Source organism: Ischnura elegans, chromosome 12 (assembly GCF_921293095.1).
Source record: "Ischnura elegans chromosome 12, ioIscEleg1.1, whole genome shotgun sequence".
Classification (NCBI taxonomy): domain Eukaryota; kingdom Metazoa; phylum Arthropoda; class Insecta; order Odonata; family Coenagrionidae; genus Ischnura; species Ischnura elegans.
Genome location: NC_060257.1, coordinates 36,785,770 through 36,805,389, shown reverse-complemented (window position 1 = coordinate 36,805,389; position 19,620 = coordinate 36,785,770). Strand labels below are relative to the sequence as shown.

Sequence of the window (19,620 nt, the reverse complement as noted above, 5' to 3'; positions counted from 1 at the left end):
ACCAACCTCAAGAGTTTCTGCACTACTTAACAACCCTTTTTCAAATAGAAAAACGTTTCACCTACTGGACACCAAAATACCAACCTATGTTAAGAACATGGTAGTCTTTAAGGTAACTTACGAATTTCATTAAAAATAGTTAATATTTGATGAACGTAAGTTATAAATTTCAAAACTCCGGTTCATAAATGTCTGCGGCTGCATTTTCACCAGGTAACTAGTTTTTCGATTAAACGGGATAAGGATCAGAAAAAAATGTTTTAAACTTGTAAGCAACGGTAAAAGACCGTTAGTCCTGATACATCCATGCCAGTTAAAATACTTCACGCCCGCCGTATGTTCCACAGAAAACTCGAGGGGGGTTACGTGACTACTCCAGCAAGGAATCCAATCAGATTATTTAAAAAGATACATATCCGCGTGGAATTCAATCAAAGTCACAACACAAGAAAAAAAAAACACTTCCTGCTCTAATATCTGCCTTAGACGCCATTGACTCGCGCATGAGAATGGAGCAAAACCGAAGAATTAGACATAAAAAAAGCGAGAGAGAGACTTATGAACACCCGACTACAACCGTGGGAGAGATAAGTTTTTTTGATGTTCTCCGCCGACCTGTTCTGGCCCGGCCTCTGACCAAAAATCGCCCGCACTCTTACACTGGCGCACCCATGTAAAAATAAATAAAAAATAAAATAGGAAAAAATAACTGAGAGGGGGGGGGGGGACATCCCAGCCTATTGGCGGGAATGGAGGTCGACCAGGCCGGGAACTAACACTCAAAACTCTCCCTTTCACTCAGCGGCGAAAGACTATGTATGTACATGAATGGGCGAAGCTCCGAGGAAGGAGTAGAGTTGAAAATTCGAGGGGAGAAGTTGCCGCCAGCTAGTGGTATGAGACGTGAATATGGTGTGGGGAGTGTTACGCCACGCTGGCTTACCAAGCCGTCGGGATGGCTTGAACTTAATGCCTCCGAGGTGTTCTCCACACACTGCCATACCCCCCACACCAAACACAACTCCCTCCGGCCACAACCCTTTCGATATTTTTTTTCTTCTCCTTCTATCGACCCAACTCGAACGAGACGGTGACGTCAGGTGTGTCGGGATTGAGTGAATGGGAAATGTAACGTAACGAGAAAGTCGGGGGAAAAGAGAGTGATGTTGTTAAACGCACAAGTGCGGTCGCGTCTACTTCGTACTCTAGTAAAACAGCGAGCATGTCTCAACACTCGTTGAGATGTGCAGTTAAGCATTCGGTACACATTGGGAAGAGAAAAATGTGAAGATGATGGATTCCTAAAACTACATAGCTCGCAGAACATTCGACTGCTTCGAAATCGAGTCAACTTGACGAAATTTGATTTCGTTCGTTAGCAAATTGGAATGATTCGATAATTATAGAGAGAGATACTTCGAATCTGCAGTTTTCATGTCGAATGTCAATACCTCTTTAAGAAAGAAATTTATTCCTAAAACTAAATAGATAGGTAGCAGAACATTCGACTGCTTCGGAATCGAATCAGCTTGAAATTTGATTTGATTCGCTTGCGAATTGCAATGATTCGATAATGAAAGATACAGATACTTCGAATACTAAGCTTTGTTGTCGATTATCAGCAACGCATGAGACGTTAACTCAACAATGACTAGGAGAAACTTTTCCTTGGATTGCTAAAACTATATAATGATAATAAATTTGTTTCACCATTGGCAAATACAGACATCTGCAAGGCTAAAGTCAATATAAAAGTTGCATACAATTACATTTATACATGAAATATACGTGAATGCGAGTAGCTCTCAGATCACTCGACTGCTTTGAATTCGAATCATATCGACTTGACATAAAATTTTATTTTATTCGCAAGCGAATTGGAATGATTCGATAATGAAAGATACAGATACTTCGAATCTGCAGCTTTCGTTGTCGAATATCGGACACCTCTTTAAGTCATCGGTACCCATAGGGAAAAGAAAAATGAAAGAGTTGGATTCCTAAAATCAAGGGGACTACACAGATGAGGCCCCATTCCATCCCATAGATGGTTGATTTCTGATAACACATTGGTCGCCCATTAATCGGTTTTCATAAATGTCCGCAGTGCAGCGACGATATTTCCAATATTTTGCAATATAGTGTTTACAGTTGCGAGGAATAACACTGTAAATTCATGAATTTGATAGAGCACATTATCGTGAATATAAATTTCGGCAACTTCCGCAAAGCCATTTAAATAAGTGATGGGTGACAACACATTTAGAGGCCGACTTGAGGATCCTCCTCAATAAAATTCATGCCAAAAAGTAAATAGCTCACACAACATTCGACTGCTTCGAAATCGAACAGGGGTTTGCCCTGTAAATATATTTGTTTCATTTACTTCTTTCACAACACAAAATATTAAAATTCTCATACGAACTTTGCTGGACTTATTATTGATAATTCTTAGGTTATTGGAAAAGTTCAATAAGATATGAAAGTACACAATTAAGTTAACTCCAACGGAATTATTTTATCCAAGAGGCAAGCAATTTCCGCTGTGGTAGTGGATGAGGTGAATCGCAGCAGTGTCAGCTTCGTAGCTTTGGTTAACTTATAAGTAGAACATAAAAAAATTAATCATCAATCCTGAGTGGCCGATTTCACACGAATTAACAGGTAAATTTACGCAATCACAAGTTTTTTACGCTTAAGAATTGAACTTCGACCTCTAGGTTACAGGGTGCACCTCTTTCCTTCTCCTAACGGCTGAGAACAAATTTCAAAACTTGTTTCTGTTCCGCCAGCGAAGACTCGTCAGACAATGTTTCATTCTATGCCCAACATGCTCTCTTAATACCAGCAGTCCAATTTGGAGGAGATTAGTTTGAAATAGCCGCTAACAAATTGGTTTGTGATAGGAAATTAAGCTGACACTGAAGATGACTTTGATAGGCAGCTCACGGCGGATCCATTTCCAAATCATGGGAACCGTGTAGCGATTGAATGAAAAGCTGGAACAAAATTTTTATCTATTTTATTTTTTCTCGACTACGCGTCTTCAGTTGGGTAATGGGGAAAGGGGAAATGCTAGGGTGATTAAGTCCTCGGCGGGCGGTCAAGGGTGTATCGGTAGTTGGCGGAGTTGAGCCAGCAATCTTCGGCTTACAGTTTAGCAGGATAGCAAGCATGCTGAATTGGGTGATAGACATTGGCTCAATGATGGATAGTTTACGTGAGCGCTCCGTTCCCATGATACAACGAAATCATCTGGAAACTGAGGAGTGTGATCGATCTCCTTGGGTCGTGCACTCAAAATAGGCTGCTCAAATACTTTTAGAAAGTCAACTGAATCCACAAAGTGCAGATAAAGCGAGAGGCGAATCCTATTTGGAAATGAGGTCCCTTCTATACAATTATCTTTTCAAGATCCTCTTCGAAGCAAAAACAAAAATAATTGCACCAGACGTTTTATAATAGAACTAGATCAGACGAAATTAAATTTCGGTAGAAAAAGTAAGAAATTATTTCTCAATACCTTTCGTGTTAAAAAAAATTGCCGCAAATCAGACGAGAAGTGTTTAATTAACCAATATCTCTTCCACGACAAAAACAAATAAATAAAGAAATAAATTAATTAAGAAACAATCAAATAAAGAAATGGGTTAAAATGATTCTCTTTCAATAATGTAAGTGCAAATTTGTAACCGAGACAATTCTTGTTGAAAACACCAGTTGATGACATAAACAGTTAAAAATCAAGTCTTCTGATTAAAATACTTCGTGAAATTCCCCATAAATTTTCCTTTTTTTCAACTAAAATTTTCAGATTTGGTTGCATTGGCATCCCTCATCTCTTAATGCAGTTATCACATGCTGTTAATAAGGTTATCTCTCAACGCACAAATGGATTCATTCATTGAATTCATTTGACTCCTACAAATTCTTATACAAAGTGCTTATATTTCGGAACTATACCACTCATCACTGTCAAAAAATTGTTTGCCTTCGTATAATCGTAGATAATGAGCAATATTATTCGTTAGACTGCCGACTGAACATTACAAATATTTATTCGTTTTTTCACTGTAAGTACCAATTTTAATTATTAGCAACGATAAATTTCATTTTAAATAAAAATTAACAAGACGATGGTTCCGTGTGCCGAAACATTACGCATTAAATAATTGTGGAAAAGTACAACTACCTTTTATTCATCATCAGTTAACTTCACTATGGCAAGAAAATAAAAATCTTCTAAATTAGTTAACACTGGTGACTATCACGAATTAACAAGTACAAACAACAAAAAACATATGACTTCAATCAGAGCAAAAAGGCTTCGATAACAAGACACATGGGTTACATTTCCTCATCAATATTCACAAAGACAGCTAAATCAGAGACGAGGTTTGGATTCCTTAAGTATTTCATTAACAAATGCTGTATGCAGACTATTTATTACGCCATAATATAAAATTATTAGAGATAGAAATCACTACAATCTGCTCGGATATCCTAACAAAGAAGAAAAAACGAAAAAGGTACTAATAGGCTGTATTTTGTAGTAAATGCTTACAGAAAAAATAAATGTGACTTCAATCAGAGCAAAAAGGCTTCGATAACAAGACACATTTCCATCGTTAACAGACTTAAAAATTTTCATCGCAAACTGAATGCTAATTTTTAGCTCATGGACATTGAATAAGAGAAAAAATAACTTTCTTCATACTATTTCATGCGTAAAATCGATAATTCAACCAATATGGGTATAAAGACTTCCTCCGTGACCAAGCAATCAGCAATATTCCACTCGCCCTATGTTCATGCATTGAATAAAACACTCCGTTTCGTGCTTGCCGGTACAACGCCCTTGCCAGAAATGTGGCCAACAAGATGGGATCGCGGATCTGACAAAAGTAGATGCGAAAAGATCAAGCTGGCATTCAATATAACGTGAGATCAGCCCACGAGTTTATAGTGATGCGGACGAGGAATATGCAGATGAATGGTTTTAAGCAATCCCACGTAAGAGAGTGCGCGAAAGATGTCTAGCAAATAAAGCTACCGCAGCACCAGACCGAGGATGAGATAAGGCTCCAGGGATTCCCTAAAGATGATACGTAGGAGGCTCACGGGTTAAAATAAAAGTAAACTTACAGCATGGAGCAAAATCTAAAAAATGAAACAGAGTCAATAGTTATACAGACCACTTTCTTATACCTTGAAGTTAAAAAAAACTTTTGGTGTAAATATTAGAATTGCTTTCTTACTATTTTCCACGTACATTATCCTGATTTATAGATACGTTATAGATTATATATTTATAGATTTATAGTAAAATAATACGCAATGCTTATTTATGCTAATCTAAAAAATGAAACAGAGTCAATAGTTATACAGACCACTTTCTTATACCTTGAAGTTAAAAAAAAACTTTTGGTGTAAATTATAGAATTGCTTTCTTACTATTTTCCACGTACATTATCCTGATTTATAGATACGTTATAGATTATATATTTATAGATTTATAGTTAAATAATACGCTATGCTTATTTATGCTATTATATATTTTTATGCTAAATAATTATTTCTCTTTCAATATCAGTTCATTGAGGCTTATTCAGTAAAGCGTTGGATTACGGTCCGAAATTTCCCTGGTTCGAATCAGGATGAATCCTTAGAAAACTCCCAACTAACACTAAACAAACCTTACGATTGACATATGAAATGATACTCATATATATATATGAGCTCGTACATCACTCTGTTCAATAATAATACAGGGAAACATAGTAGGCAATACAATTTTAAGGGTATTTTTTTAGTACAATGAAATTAATCACAGAACGAAGATAAATAAATTTTTCTAATACTCAGTCGGCAGTCTAACGATGACTGTTGCTTATTATCTCTCATTATGCATAAACAATTTGTGAACAGTTATAAAGAAGACTATTATAGCTCCAAAATATAATTTTTTTAAGCATTTATAGAAGTCTCATCGATTCATTACTAATCTACACGTTGAGGGATAATCATATTAACTGCATGGGATAAGTGCATGGAGAAATGAGAGACATTTTTACCAGTTCTCTTTGAGTCTACTATCAACTTGTTATTCTCCCTAAAATCGCCTCTAAAATATCCGATCCTTAGCCTTGAAATTTTCTGTGAAGTATTTTTGCCCGTGAATTCTCACTGGGCTTATTATGTAATTTCATTTAAAAAAACTAATATTTTATTCTTAACTTTAGGTGCAGTACACTGGAAGCAGCATGAACCCTGCCAGGAGCTTTGGCCCCGCTGTCCTTGCCGGCACCTGGGACCAACACTGGGTAAGCAATTCGAATAATTTCTTGAAGCTAAAGAAGTTTCCAACTCGAATAATTTCTAGAACAGAACTCGAACAATTTTGACCAGAATATTGCAAGAACCCCGACGGGATATCCTTTTAACATGATGCAGGTATTTCTGCAGTATTAAGCGTAATTTGATTATCAAAAAATGTAAGAATGGGTTTATTCGTCGCGGATGCCTTCATGTCTTAACAACTCAAAGGTAAAGGAAAATCCTACGGTGAAAATTCGGGATTTCATCCTCTTCATACCTTGAGTTCACTCTGAACACATCTTGTGCATATCCCAGGAAGGGTAAAGTACTAAGAAAAAGTATTTCAACTTGGGTAAAGTTGATTTTCAAAATTTGTAACTCTACGAGTACCAATGAATTTTTTCAGGGTCTATTGTAGTTAAGCACACCTACCATTACAGTTATTTTCCATAAAACGTTTCAGACGAAAGATCCACAGAGAAAAAATCATCCGCCTTGACCGGGCGATTGTGCATTGCGGGTGACTCCCGTAAAAGTTATCACCGCGGCTAGTCCCGGTATACTTTAAACGTTTTAGAAATTTTACAAAAGTATTAATTACCAGCTATCTACTGTGCAATGATTTTTAACCTAAAATGTTAGCATTTTTTAGTGTTAGAATTTGAAATATTGTCTTCCAAACTTCAAAACTATGAATACAGATGCATATTATATCAGAAAACCTATTTATTGTGCCGAAAGGGTGGAAGTTTAGGTAAAGTATATTTCTGTAAGGAGTAGGAAGCATTTCGTGTGGGTGGAACAAACATAAGACAGTCATATTGGCTATCACTCACTGACGTATACCAAACTTTCAAGTCTCAGATTATAGGCGCAGGTTAATACCCCGCCCACACACGTCCCAACTTCTAAACGTGGCTTGTGACCGCTTTTTGGGACAAGCATTCCCGAACACACGACGGACCTCGTATAATCTCATTTTTGCTGTCTCCATATCGCCTTGCTGCCGGAAAGTGTCGCTTAGAGGCAAAACCGTCGAGACAGGGGATGCATTCCGGAAAATATCGAGGGAGGCACACTCACACACACGCTTTGTCAACCACGCCCAGTGTTCGACAAGGTTCTCCCCTCTTATGTTCCGCACATTTTTTTATCGCTAGAAATTCTGCAGCTTTCACAGTTGCTTAACTGAATCATTTCCCAAGAGAATTGGGGTTATTCGCTAATTGGAAACTTTATCCGCCCACCTGTTCTTCATTAGGATCATCATCATAGATATTTTATAGATCGGTTTTTATAAAGTTTACGTAATTAGCGTTTCAAGGAGATAAAAATAGGAGGGCTAACGTACAAGCGCATGATGAAAACTTCTCAACTAAGCCTATTTCCAGTGGGCGTATATTCTGTACTGGTGCGTTCGATGGTATCAGGCTCAACTATGTGGAAGTTGATATTCACAAATGAAAAGACGACTTCGTTGACTTCCACTGATTCTTTTTCTTGGTACGACATGTTTCGATCCATAGAGGTCATTTTCAAGTACCTGCGTATTGTATTAGTCTAGTGTATCGTAGTATAGCGTAGTGGATTGATGTATACCAAGTACCTGAGTATTGTACCTGAAAATTACCTCTATGGAAGTCAACGAAGTCGTCTTTACATTTCTGTTCAGGTTTACAAGGGAGAGAACCAAGTGATTTTGACTCTCAACCATGCCCTTTTATAGCTTCTCGGACCAGTTACCGCTAACTTTGCAATCCTCATGGATGTAGACCATCGTCAGTTTTTTTTCAGAGATGCAATCCACGGAGTTTCTCCCAAAACCATGCTACTTAAGGCCGTTTGACACGGGGTACGGAATTGCGCAGGTTATAACTGCATTAATTTCTAAAATGGCGAGGAATTGCGCGAATGCATGAACGAAATTAGAGCAGGGGCTATTTTGCCATCTCACGTCCACGCATTCTCGCATGTGGTCTAGCAATTCACCGCTGTACACGACGCAATTTTGACTGCATCTTCGTACACACGTCAGATTGTGCAAGTACGTGCCCCATGCAAAACGGCGTTTAGTGGGAAGGGTCTCACTCAAACAGTAATCTCAACTGAAAGTAGATTTGAATTACTTCGATTTATTTGCTTAGAGTGCCGCTTTGCAAGACGTTCAGCCGTCCTAGCTTTCGTGACCATAAAATAAAACTGCCATGGCGCTTAATTTTATATTTATAATCATATATTGTACCAATGATAAAATTTTAAGCGCCACACAACACGAAAGTGGTTAAATATGGCTATCCAGACGAACTAGGCGTTGAAGAGCAGGAAATAATTAATTACGAGAAATTTAACATTGTGAAATTTTCATATGGTTAGTGAAGTCTCATGGTACTTAAGTAGACGAAAGGATAAAAGAGATTAGGGTGAATGATATGAGGATTTAAAATGCGACGGGAATAGGAAACAGATTAACGACGAAAACCAGTTCGGGGAAGGTGAATAGCACGGATATGTAACTTCGAGGGAACACCAAAGATAGATGTACAATAAAATGAAGAATTTCTTCTACTTGTTACCAAATACTTCACCGTTCTCTCATTAGAGAAACTAATAATGATGCCTAAGTTTACCAAAAATAGGCAAATAACCCCCTCCAAATATTCTAATTTAACGACGACCAGTAACATCATGGAAAATTATCAATATTAACGTCAGTCAATACTTTTAACCACTGAAATTTTGGGGGATATGTGTATTTCTTTCGCTGATTCACTCTAAACAACGAATATGATATCTATCTTCGATGCATATTCAAGATTTGCTTAAATAAATTGATGGTCGTTCGAAACGAAAATAAAAGATAATTCATGTAACTAGTAAGTCGTAAATATAAATAAAGTTAACACATTCATGAGTCTAATTATAAACTCGTGAATCAGGCGGTTTATAACCTACGAACACAACTCAGTATCAACAATAGCAAACACGTTTAAGCGGCACAATGTGCCAATTGAACATACCTGAAGTCTGATGTAATTACTTTTCGCCTTCATTCACCAGATAATTCAAATATACATTGATCACTTCCACGAGATCATGAGAATATTCTACAGCTGATCATCCTCGCACATTGCCACGAAACAACTCCCATCCATTTCCTTTCCTCTCCTAACTTGCCAAGCATCAAATTTTATATTTCCCTATCCAGTTACCTTCGTTTTTATCTGTTATTCGAACTTACATATCAAAAGTGCAAACCGTGCAAAGATTGCGCGCCATACTAACGACACCAAAATTCAAATTTATTCCCACGAGAAAAAAATCTCCTCAATCAATAATCAAACCAAGGGCCTTAATTTTTCAGGACAATGCGCAGGCAATTACGCATCGCAGAATTATTTAAGTTAGGTCCAATTCTTCGGATGACAAAACGTTAAAGAAAATTTATTTCACACGTTCATAATAAGTCGAGATCTTACGTAAATATCGTTTATTACTAATTTATGTATGACTGAGTTTTTTTCGTTTGAAAATGCATCATAAATTTCTTTTTTACTGACTAGAGCCATTAACTTTTACGCAGACCCATTGTAATTTTTACCACTAATCGGGACACGAGAAATGATAGTTTAATTCATCAAATCCACCGGCTGCTGAGTGCAAACGTACTCTACTGCTCAATATTTTGAACAATATGGGCGAATATATTTTCCACTTACAGCAGTCATTCTTACGATACCACGAATACCTCGCTAAACTTGGTATAATGAAGACCGGTTTTTCTGCTTTTCTCTGTCGCCATAAATCCATATAAATGAGATTGGAGAAATTCATGAGGCTAATTATAAACTCGTAAACCAGGTGGTTTACAACCTACGAACAAAACTCGGTATTACAATAGCAAGCAAGTTTAAGTGGCACAATGTGCCACTGGTTCATTCATCTCTGACGTCATTATTTTTTGCCGATGAATTAAAAGGATGTTGTAAGAAGAAGACTAATAAATTATACGACGTGATCCGACTAAAAATTTCATATTTTGGAGAAAAAATTATCTGGCAAAGATAAATTAGCATAAAATCGATATTCTAAATTAAACTTGGCCCCACTACACATATGCTTGAGCGCTCCTAAAATAAGAGTGGAATACCGATAGAATGTATTGAAATACATTTGGATTGAAATTAAATAAAACTGCAAAGCGATACTTACACGATAGATTTAAACGTAAAAACCTGAACCTCACTCAAATTATTTTCTCGTAAATATACGAACTGAAAACGTAGCCAGTTTTGTCACCCTAACTGAGACGAAAAAATTTGCAACATCATCCATTGCGAATCTTAAGGTTCAAACAGCCGGAAAATAAACATTTACGTCTTAGATGTTAATAAAGACGGAGACTGCACATGCATCATTCGTTAGCCATTAACTTAAATATTGAATATTGATGTTACTACAGAGATACCAATCTTAATATTCTATAAAAAATTATATAATAATCTAAGAAACATAAGAATCATGAAATACGTTAAATGAGCGATGCATATGTTGAATAGAATTTTTTTATCTTATGCAAGGAATCAAATCAAGCATAAACGAAATTATTGTAGTGTTACAAAATACCACACAGTAAAACCCGTAGGTCGATTTAACACACGAGATATTATCGCCAAAATTTTCGTTAGTAAATCCTTCGTATTCCCGCAGACTTATTTTTATTTACAACTAACTATGTGTATGAATTGCCTTTTATTTTCCTTTCGAACCATCGATAAATTGAACAAAAGAAAAAATAATAAATCTCAGCAAATATTTCACGAAGCAGAGACTATTTTTATGGAAACAAATTATTTTACAAACTAATTCTCCTAGTATAACTCCTCCTATATTCCTTATTCTCCTCCTCTTATTTCACATTGTAAAAAAACAGCAATTAATAAAACTTCAACTCGTTTCCTGGGAGATTTCAACGGTTGCCATAGAGATTTCAACGCCTATCACACAAATTTCTTCGCCGCAAATGAACGCACGTTCTACCCCCTCAACATCCCATACCAGCTAAATGCATGAAATTACATAGCTGGGCATAGATGGATCTATGCTTTCGAATCAAATTTTAAAAGTCCAATTGCATTCTAAGATTAATCAAGATTAATTTGCGGTATCCTTCTATTGTGGATCCTGCATCCTGGAATTAGTTATCGTTTAAATCTCAAATAGCACACACGAATAAATCTATACTTGTTATGAATAATTACTCGCAATCGCTTCATCAAAAGCACAGTTCTCACAACCTATTTCAAAAACTAAAATAAATAATTCTTCCGGTAGAAAATCTGTTTTTATGCGTATTCAATTATGAGATGTTATGTACTCGTGCATTTGCTAACTTGGAGTCACGGAGTAAAATTGGTAGCACTTAAAAGTACAGAAAGGGTTTATTAACAAAATTTCTTGAATGCAACTTATAGTATATTGAGAGGTATTGCCTAATATAATACATAATCTCTACCCATAGATATTCTCGGTGACGACTTTAAGATTGAAAATTGGACAATTTTTCCTGCATTCCTGCTAAAAACAGTAACAGCCTAATGCTAGGGGATTTCTTTCGCTGTAATTAACTAGTACACTTACAGCCGTTACTGAGATACATAAACAACGTAGATTTCCTTATTGAAAATATAGAATAGATCTGAAGAAAAGCACCATCAATTAGATTCAACTTCTGAACATATTTACAGAAAAACCGAAGCGAAACAATGATTTATTGAAATTTTTCCCGTAAATGGCTCGATACTTAATTGACCAAGGAAGATAATGTTTTCTCTTTCGGTGCATTACCTCATTTCCACCTTCATGTTTCTAACCTTATTTACGTTTGTGATTATACAATTGAAAGTCTTGCAGAATAAATTCATCGCTAGCCTAGTGCTGAAAGAAGTGAATGAGTGCCTCACACGCTAACACCATTTTAATTACATCACCGACAATAAATGATGCGGACTAAAGGCTCTCCATCCTTCGGATCGGAAACGGAATACACAAATTAATAACGGAGTATATAAAACCTACGCTAAAAGTAAGTACACTAATTACCGTAGATACTACTAATACACGAATTACCAGCGATGCATAACCAACATGGCTTTATTTATTTAAAATATAGATTAGATCCATAGAAAAATCGCCATCAATTAGATTCAACTTTTGAACACATTGTCAGAAAAAATAATGCCAAACAACGATTTGTCGAAATTTTATCCCTGTATTGCTCGATACTTTGAATTGACCATGAAATATAATTTCTCCGAAATTTCTTCCGGTGTATTATTTTATTTCCACCCACATTTTTCAAACTTTTACTACGATTGTGATGATACACTAAAAAGTCTTGCAGATTAAATTCATCGCCAGCCTAGTGCTGAAAGAATAAGTGAGTGAATAATTGAGTGCCTCTCACGCGCACACAATTTTAATTACATCGCTGATGGTAAATTATGTGGAGAAAAGATTATTTCAGACTGGAAACGGAATACAACTCGAGAAACAGCACGTTCATTTTTTTTTAGCCCAGCTCGCACGAAACTTCGGAAAATGCCGTCCGATAGGAGATCTTGGGAGGAATACACCACACAGGTGTTAGCTTACCACTTTGGAAAGGGACCGGGGTTCTCTTTGGCTGGCGTGAAAGGTTTTGCCGCTTACAAAGCAATGCTGCTGCGAGGAGTGCAAGAGAGGGAGGTCGAGAGGTGAGATTGGAAAAATAAAAATACCACACTTTCCGCTTAAAAATATCCCATTTTTCTTCGGAGAATTTTTGGAAAGGCAGGTGTTACATGAAAGGGAACACTTGGGAAATTTCTCAAAAGAGGCCTCTTTACAAACCATTATCGCCTCGACTAATTAAGGGCGTCCACTACTTTTCCAGCGATTTATAAATCCTTTTCATCTAAAGGCAATTTTCAGAGGTGAGTCACGGTTTATCATAGATCGAGAAATCGGTAGAATGGCTAGTTCAAGATGTTTGAAGAAATGCTATAAACTCCAATTATTCTTTGAAACTTACTTCTTTCATTTCTCAGTCAATGGTATGTTGAGGAAAAAAATCAAAATTTGAACCTTCGATGGCTACCGAGGCTATAAATGAAAATGATTCATGGAATCATTTCTTTATTTGGTTTTCTTGGATTTCCTTCTCTAAGCGTTTAAAAAACGATTTGGAACCCATTTTCCATGCACATGCCTATGATGAGTAGGAAACAATCCGTGTCTAATTCAACCACACACTATGACTAACAAACTAAAGGACACCAATAAGACAACTTTTGTAGACCAACTATCTATAATTGGAAAAGAGACTATCTGGGAGCACAAAACCTACAGATTGATATTAGGCAAGGGCCAAAATGTTGTTAAGTCCAAATTAAAATGTGAAGGTGATTATATGTTACAGCAAAAAGAAAGAAAACATCACAGACTAACTCCTAGCAACAGAGAGTGCTTGTGTAGAAATTTTACTCTCTACTAAATCCAATATAACAACATGTTATGCATATCAATTTAGATTTAGTATATATATTATATGTTGGCTAAAAGGATAAAAAAGTTAGCTCTTACATGAAAAATTGCAAAATGACTAAAACTATTCTTATTTTTGCTATTAAAACCAAGTGCCGAAGCAGTTGAATTTATGAATGCACGCCAAATAAGTTCAAAAAATAAATCGGATGATAAGGAATTGACAACGTATGGTCCTTAGCTTTTTTCATAACTGATGATGAGCACATTACGGAAGCAAACAGCGAAGCAAAATAATATTCTCGACCTTCCAACTCAATACCTGACAATGAGCAAAATGAAATTCCCTTTCCCCAACTTTGGTTATTCAAGAGTTAGACACGATCACCGTCAATTCTTTCTTATGCCATACTATATTATCGGCTGGTTGAAAAGTTATTATGAGGAAAGCTCCCAAATGCAGAAATTTGGATACTCAGTCATGTTTTGAGTGTATTGCACACCAATTTCTCACTTCTTTGCTGATTTAACGAGACTGACGATTATTTAAATTCCTTATAAGACACGGACTACGCATTCATTTTATTTTACCTGAGGTGTTACACCTCAATCCTATCTCCAAAATCACCTTTCCATTATTCCGTCAATTTGAGAGGCATCAGCTTGTAACCAAAATAATCGACCCTCTTACTTTTCTGAGTTGTAATAATTTTTTTCCACAAGTTTTTCGTGGGAATCTTTTATTTAGGTTCTCCGGTTTACCAATTTAGCCTCTATGATTACATATTACCACATTCTCTTTACTTCCAAATATCTGCCGACAGAGGGTAGCCGTGCCCGTTAGATGAATCGTTGCGATTACCAGTGAGAATTTGTCTACCTCACAAAAAAATTCATAAACATATAAATTCGAAAATGAAACTGTGATCATGGATAACAAAAAGGACTTGAGGTTTTCGGCCAGTTCATATGCCGACATATGGCGCAGGTTTACTGTTTCTTAAGCAATTTTTGAGGATTTTGGAAAGGATCTAACTTTGCGGTCATATTAGGAATTGGGGGTTTCCAAGAAGCTGTAAATGGAAGGATTGAATCCTGTACACGAAATAATGACTACATAAATTCATTACGACAGAAAATGTGCCATGAAACACGTTTATCTCTGAAATATCTCTTAAAATTAAAATTTCTGGACACTTCCTCCATTGAACTTTTCTTATTTACCTTCCATTTGACTGTCAGGGTGTGACCGCTGAAAACCTTCAATAAGCAGTTATAACAGAATTATTTTCATTATTGCCTTCATTTTTATTTGAAAATTGTACAGACGGAAAACTGTACATAAAATTCCATCAATTCACTTCTTTCAGCCCTAGACTAACGCTAAATTTAGTGTGCGAGATTTTTTCATTGTGTTATAATAAACGAAAAGAAAGCTTGGTAAACGAATGTGGAAATGAAAGCGAATATATTGTTTCGTCGATAGGCAAAATGCGATCACCGCCTCGTGCAAAAAAATATTTGATTTGGCTTAGCATAATCACGTGTTTGATGTCTCTTATGAGCTTTTCTTAATATTTGCCACACTCGTATTGGATAACTGATGAGGTTATGTTATAATTAGCTGTACATACGAGCTCGGAAATTATGACAATCAACTATTAGGTTTGATTTAATTTTTCCGTGTTTGAATCGCACAGTTTTTTAACAGCGGGGTATATAAGACAATTCCCGGATATTGAACCCGGATACATTTGCTCCTCTGTGGAACGCCCAGCCTTTTAGGTTACCATGCGGTTGGCATGTCACCGGTAAGATTTGATGCTTATCTTAAACACGAGAGTGGAAGTGCGCGTAAATAGGTGAAATATTCAAGACTCGTGAGGTTCTCAGTTGTCTATACGAGATATTGCGTTGCATTTACTAAGCTTGTGTTGTAAGTCAGAAGGGTTCGTGGATCACCTTGAATCACCAGCGAAATGTACCTGCAAGTGTGGCAGATAAACATTTTAATTTAATTGCGGGAGTAAATTACGTGGAAGATACCCCTCATTCAGATTTGAAATGGGGAACAACTCGAGAATCAGCACGTTCATATCTTTTGTAAATGAATTGTCGATCTTATTGCGTATGAAATATTCATGGTTACTCGGAATGAAAATAAAAGTTAATTCACGTATCCCAGTGAGTTGTGAATATTAATATAATGCTCTAAGGATGCGCAGGTGGGAGATGACTGTATTTTGACCGTCGACGAAACAGAAGGCAATCGTTTTAGCTCCGTGTTATTTTTCGCCGTTCGTTATTCAATGAATAAGTCGGCCAACCAGAAGATTGCGAAAATGATGTAAAGAAAAATTAGTAACTTTCGCAGAACTTATTTGAAAATTAATGAGTCGAATATCAGAGACGAGAATAAGATGCTGATTTTCCACCTACGAGAGAATAATATTTCATCCCACCACGAGTTGGTGACACAATTCAAAATGAAAATATTATCTTCCACGCGAGGAATTTGAAACCAAATCCGAGAATTCTCACTGGGAGATACAATTATATACGGCGCGTCTAACCCTCAGGAGCAATGAATCACTTGTAACAGCGTCAATTAAATATACCACGTGATGTTTATCTCATGTTTCATTCGAGTTTCCCTTACGCCAGAATGTTCTCAAATTTCTTTAAAATATTTTACGGTATAATAGATGTTTTCGTTAATGACTTTCCCGGCGCAGAGCAAATGTGCAGGCTTTACAGATTTCCAGCTGGGTCAAAGACATACCCCCTGGAAGACATAGAAGTGTTCAATTATGTTTTCGCCAAGTTCGGCTCTTATATAGTTGCATCACGAGTATTCATTAAAATACAAATTTTAGGGCTAAGTTCAAACTTATCCAGCGTTCTGATATATTTTATTTGCTATATGGGAGAAATTTATACTGAGATATCTTGTGTTTTCCGCGTTAATTCCGGATGATTCTGATAAGGTTTTTTCGTCCTAGCAACTGGCCGTTAATGAATACATCTGGCGTTTAGATATTCATTTTGTTCCTCATCATTTGGGTAAATATTTAGGTAACAAATCCACATTTACATTAGGTAGAAGGAGTAGAAGGAAGAGAATAGTTTCATTTTTAATGAAAGGGAAAAAGAGGTCTTACTATGAATTGAAGAGGGCACATGAAGGAAGAGGAGGACACCAGAATGCTTCTAAATTACTCCATGGAAACCTACTTTAATCGTTAGAGTACTTTAACAATAATAATTATACTCACATTTAGCGATCCCACTAGCCTAATTTAAAAGCATTACGCGAGGAGAACAATGAAAATATTGAAAACCTTCCGTATGCAAGGTTTAAAGAAAAAAAATTGGATAAAAATGAGACCAATTAGAGAGCGTGAGACAAACCCTCCCCGTCTCAGGTCTCTGCTGTAGCAAAGGACGCATATTAATTTAAACCGCTTGGCACAACGGCTGGCTTTTTCCGTTCCGCGTGTTGGGAGAGGAAAGTATCAATCATTCGGTAGGGGACCACGTGTTGTTGTGTCACCACCGGTGCACCGCTTGTGGAGCAATCTCCCTCCGTCCCTTGCCGTCCTGTAGTTCGCTCTCCTGTCGCACGCCCGGATTCTCTCTCGAAGATCTCGCATTTTGCCCCTTCCACTTCAATTTATTTTCTGAATATCGTGCTCCTCAGTGGCGCAGGGAGGGGGGGTTTTGGGGGTTAAACCCCGCCCCCCCCCCCCCAAAGCTCAGAGAAATGCCTAAGTTTAATCCATTTTACTTTATTTGATTGATATTACGAATAGAATAGTGTAAGTATTAATAAAATATCCCTTAGGAAGCCGTAAAACTCACCATTTTGAACCATTTATCTAAACATTCCGCAATTTATTAATCTCGCACCTACCGCTTATCCTGGTGGATATCCCACGCCTCCACACACCCCGGTATTAGCTGCACCTAAACCCCCCCCCCCCCAGCCTTAATTCCTAGCTGCGCCCCTGGTGCTCCTATCCTATATTTATTTTTCCAGTCGTTCTTATCAAATAGAATTGTAAGTAATGAAATGATTTTTTGTGGTTTTGTAATCGACGTAGCGCAGTGAAATAAAAAGTTGTTATTATTATTTCATATTGTTCACCCTCTTCCCGTAAAAACATCGAGGACACAGCTATCGCTCGTGATAGCGTCATTTGGCATTGGAAGTTTGTGACGAGCTAGACTCATCATTTTAGCGCAAGAGGTTTAAGAAAGTTCTGCGAAGATTATAAGTTTAAAGAAGCTCTACGAAGTTCTCATAATCAGGGAACATATTTAGGTAACAATTCCACATTTACCCCCATAAAACGAATCACAGGGCCCTCGAAACGTCTATTATTATTATTATTATTATTATTAACCTACTCACCAAGTTGAAAAACCGAGAAATATTCATTCTAATTAATTAGAATCTTTTATGTTGCGCACACGTTTAAATCACCCTTTTGTTTATATTATATTCACCATGAATCTCCATTCACATAAAATCAATGGGCTCGCTCACTGATTTTATTGCGTTGGCGATGATGGTAGACGTTTTAAATAAAGATAGCCTTCCTTACTTAATTCAATATACGTTTTTTTTTATCATTTTTCCACCGTGGTAATCGCTCCATTTTCACCAAGGTTTTGACGATCGAATCGAAAATTTCAAATCAATCGAACCAGTGGGTTAGCTAGGAATTTAGTTCGGAGGGGGAGTCCAAAATCAGGTGGAAATTTTTTGAAAAACAGGGCACTAAATAGAGGGTTTTAAACTATTTTTAACACTTTCCATAATCGAAACAACTTCATCTGCCAACGGAATCTTTTGTAAATTCAAGATTTTTCAATATTTTTTTTCTTTTATAAAGGAAAGTAACTGTGTTTTTATATTTCTGAGAGGAGGGGGGGTCCGGATCCCCCGAACCTCCCCCTTGGCTACGCCTCTGAATCGAACTACTACAAAGGTGGGAAACTTGATTTAAGTCCTCATGCCGAGAGAGAATCAGGTCATTCTAATATCCTCTAATTTACCCTTAAGAACATGTAACTAAGTTTCACCCGTATATGCGCGTGGATGAAAAATTACATATGGCACCTTATAGGAGACGATACTTTCGGATAATAAAATTCACTACTATCCAAAGATAGGATTTTTTCTCATTTTTCCACTGGGGTAACGCCTCCATATATGCCAAAATTTTGACGACTGAGAGTGGCAGGGGCGCAGCTAGGAATTACGGCTGGGAGGGGTGGGTTGGGTGCAACAAATGCCGGGGTGTGTGGGGGTATGGAATACCCTCCAGGATAAGCGGTAGGTGCGAGATTAATTAATTGCGGAATTTTAAGATAAATGGTTCAAATTTGTGAGTTTTACGGCTTTCTGAGGGATATTTTATTAATCAAGATGCAACATATGGAGTATGTTCCTCTATGGAAGCGAGGCTTGGACGTTGACAGCAGCAGAGAAGTCAAGAGTGGAAGCTTTCGAAATGTGGTGCTACCGAAGAATGATGAAGATAAAATGGATTGACCGTGTGAGTAACCAGGAAGTGCTAAGGAGAGTGGGAGAAAAGAGAAGCCTCCTAAAAACATTAAGCAGAAGAAGGGACAACTTAGTTGGCCACATTTTGAGGCACGATGGTCTGATGAAGACAATCGTTGAAGGACAAGTGGAAGGGAAAAAGGGCAAGGGACGGCCCCGAATGAGTTATATAGGTCAGGTTATAAAGGATGTATAAGAGAATAAATATG

General features: G+C 37.0%; 1 protein-coding gene across 1 annotated transcript in view; it reads left to right on the top strand.

The window, feature by feature from the left end:
• Nucleotides 1-19,620, top strand: part of LOC124169051 (aquaporin AQPAn.G) — a 171,300-nt gene that overhangs the window by 139,613 nt on the left and 12,067 nt on the right. The window contains exon 7 of the mRNA XM_046547521.1: nucleotides 6,243-6,323. Within this exon, the coding sequence (XP_046403477.1) occupies nucleotides 6,243-6,323 (81 nt within the window). The remainder of the gene's footprint in view (nucleotides 1-6,242; nucleotides 6,324-19,620) is intronic.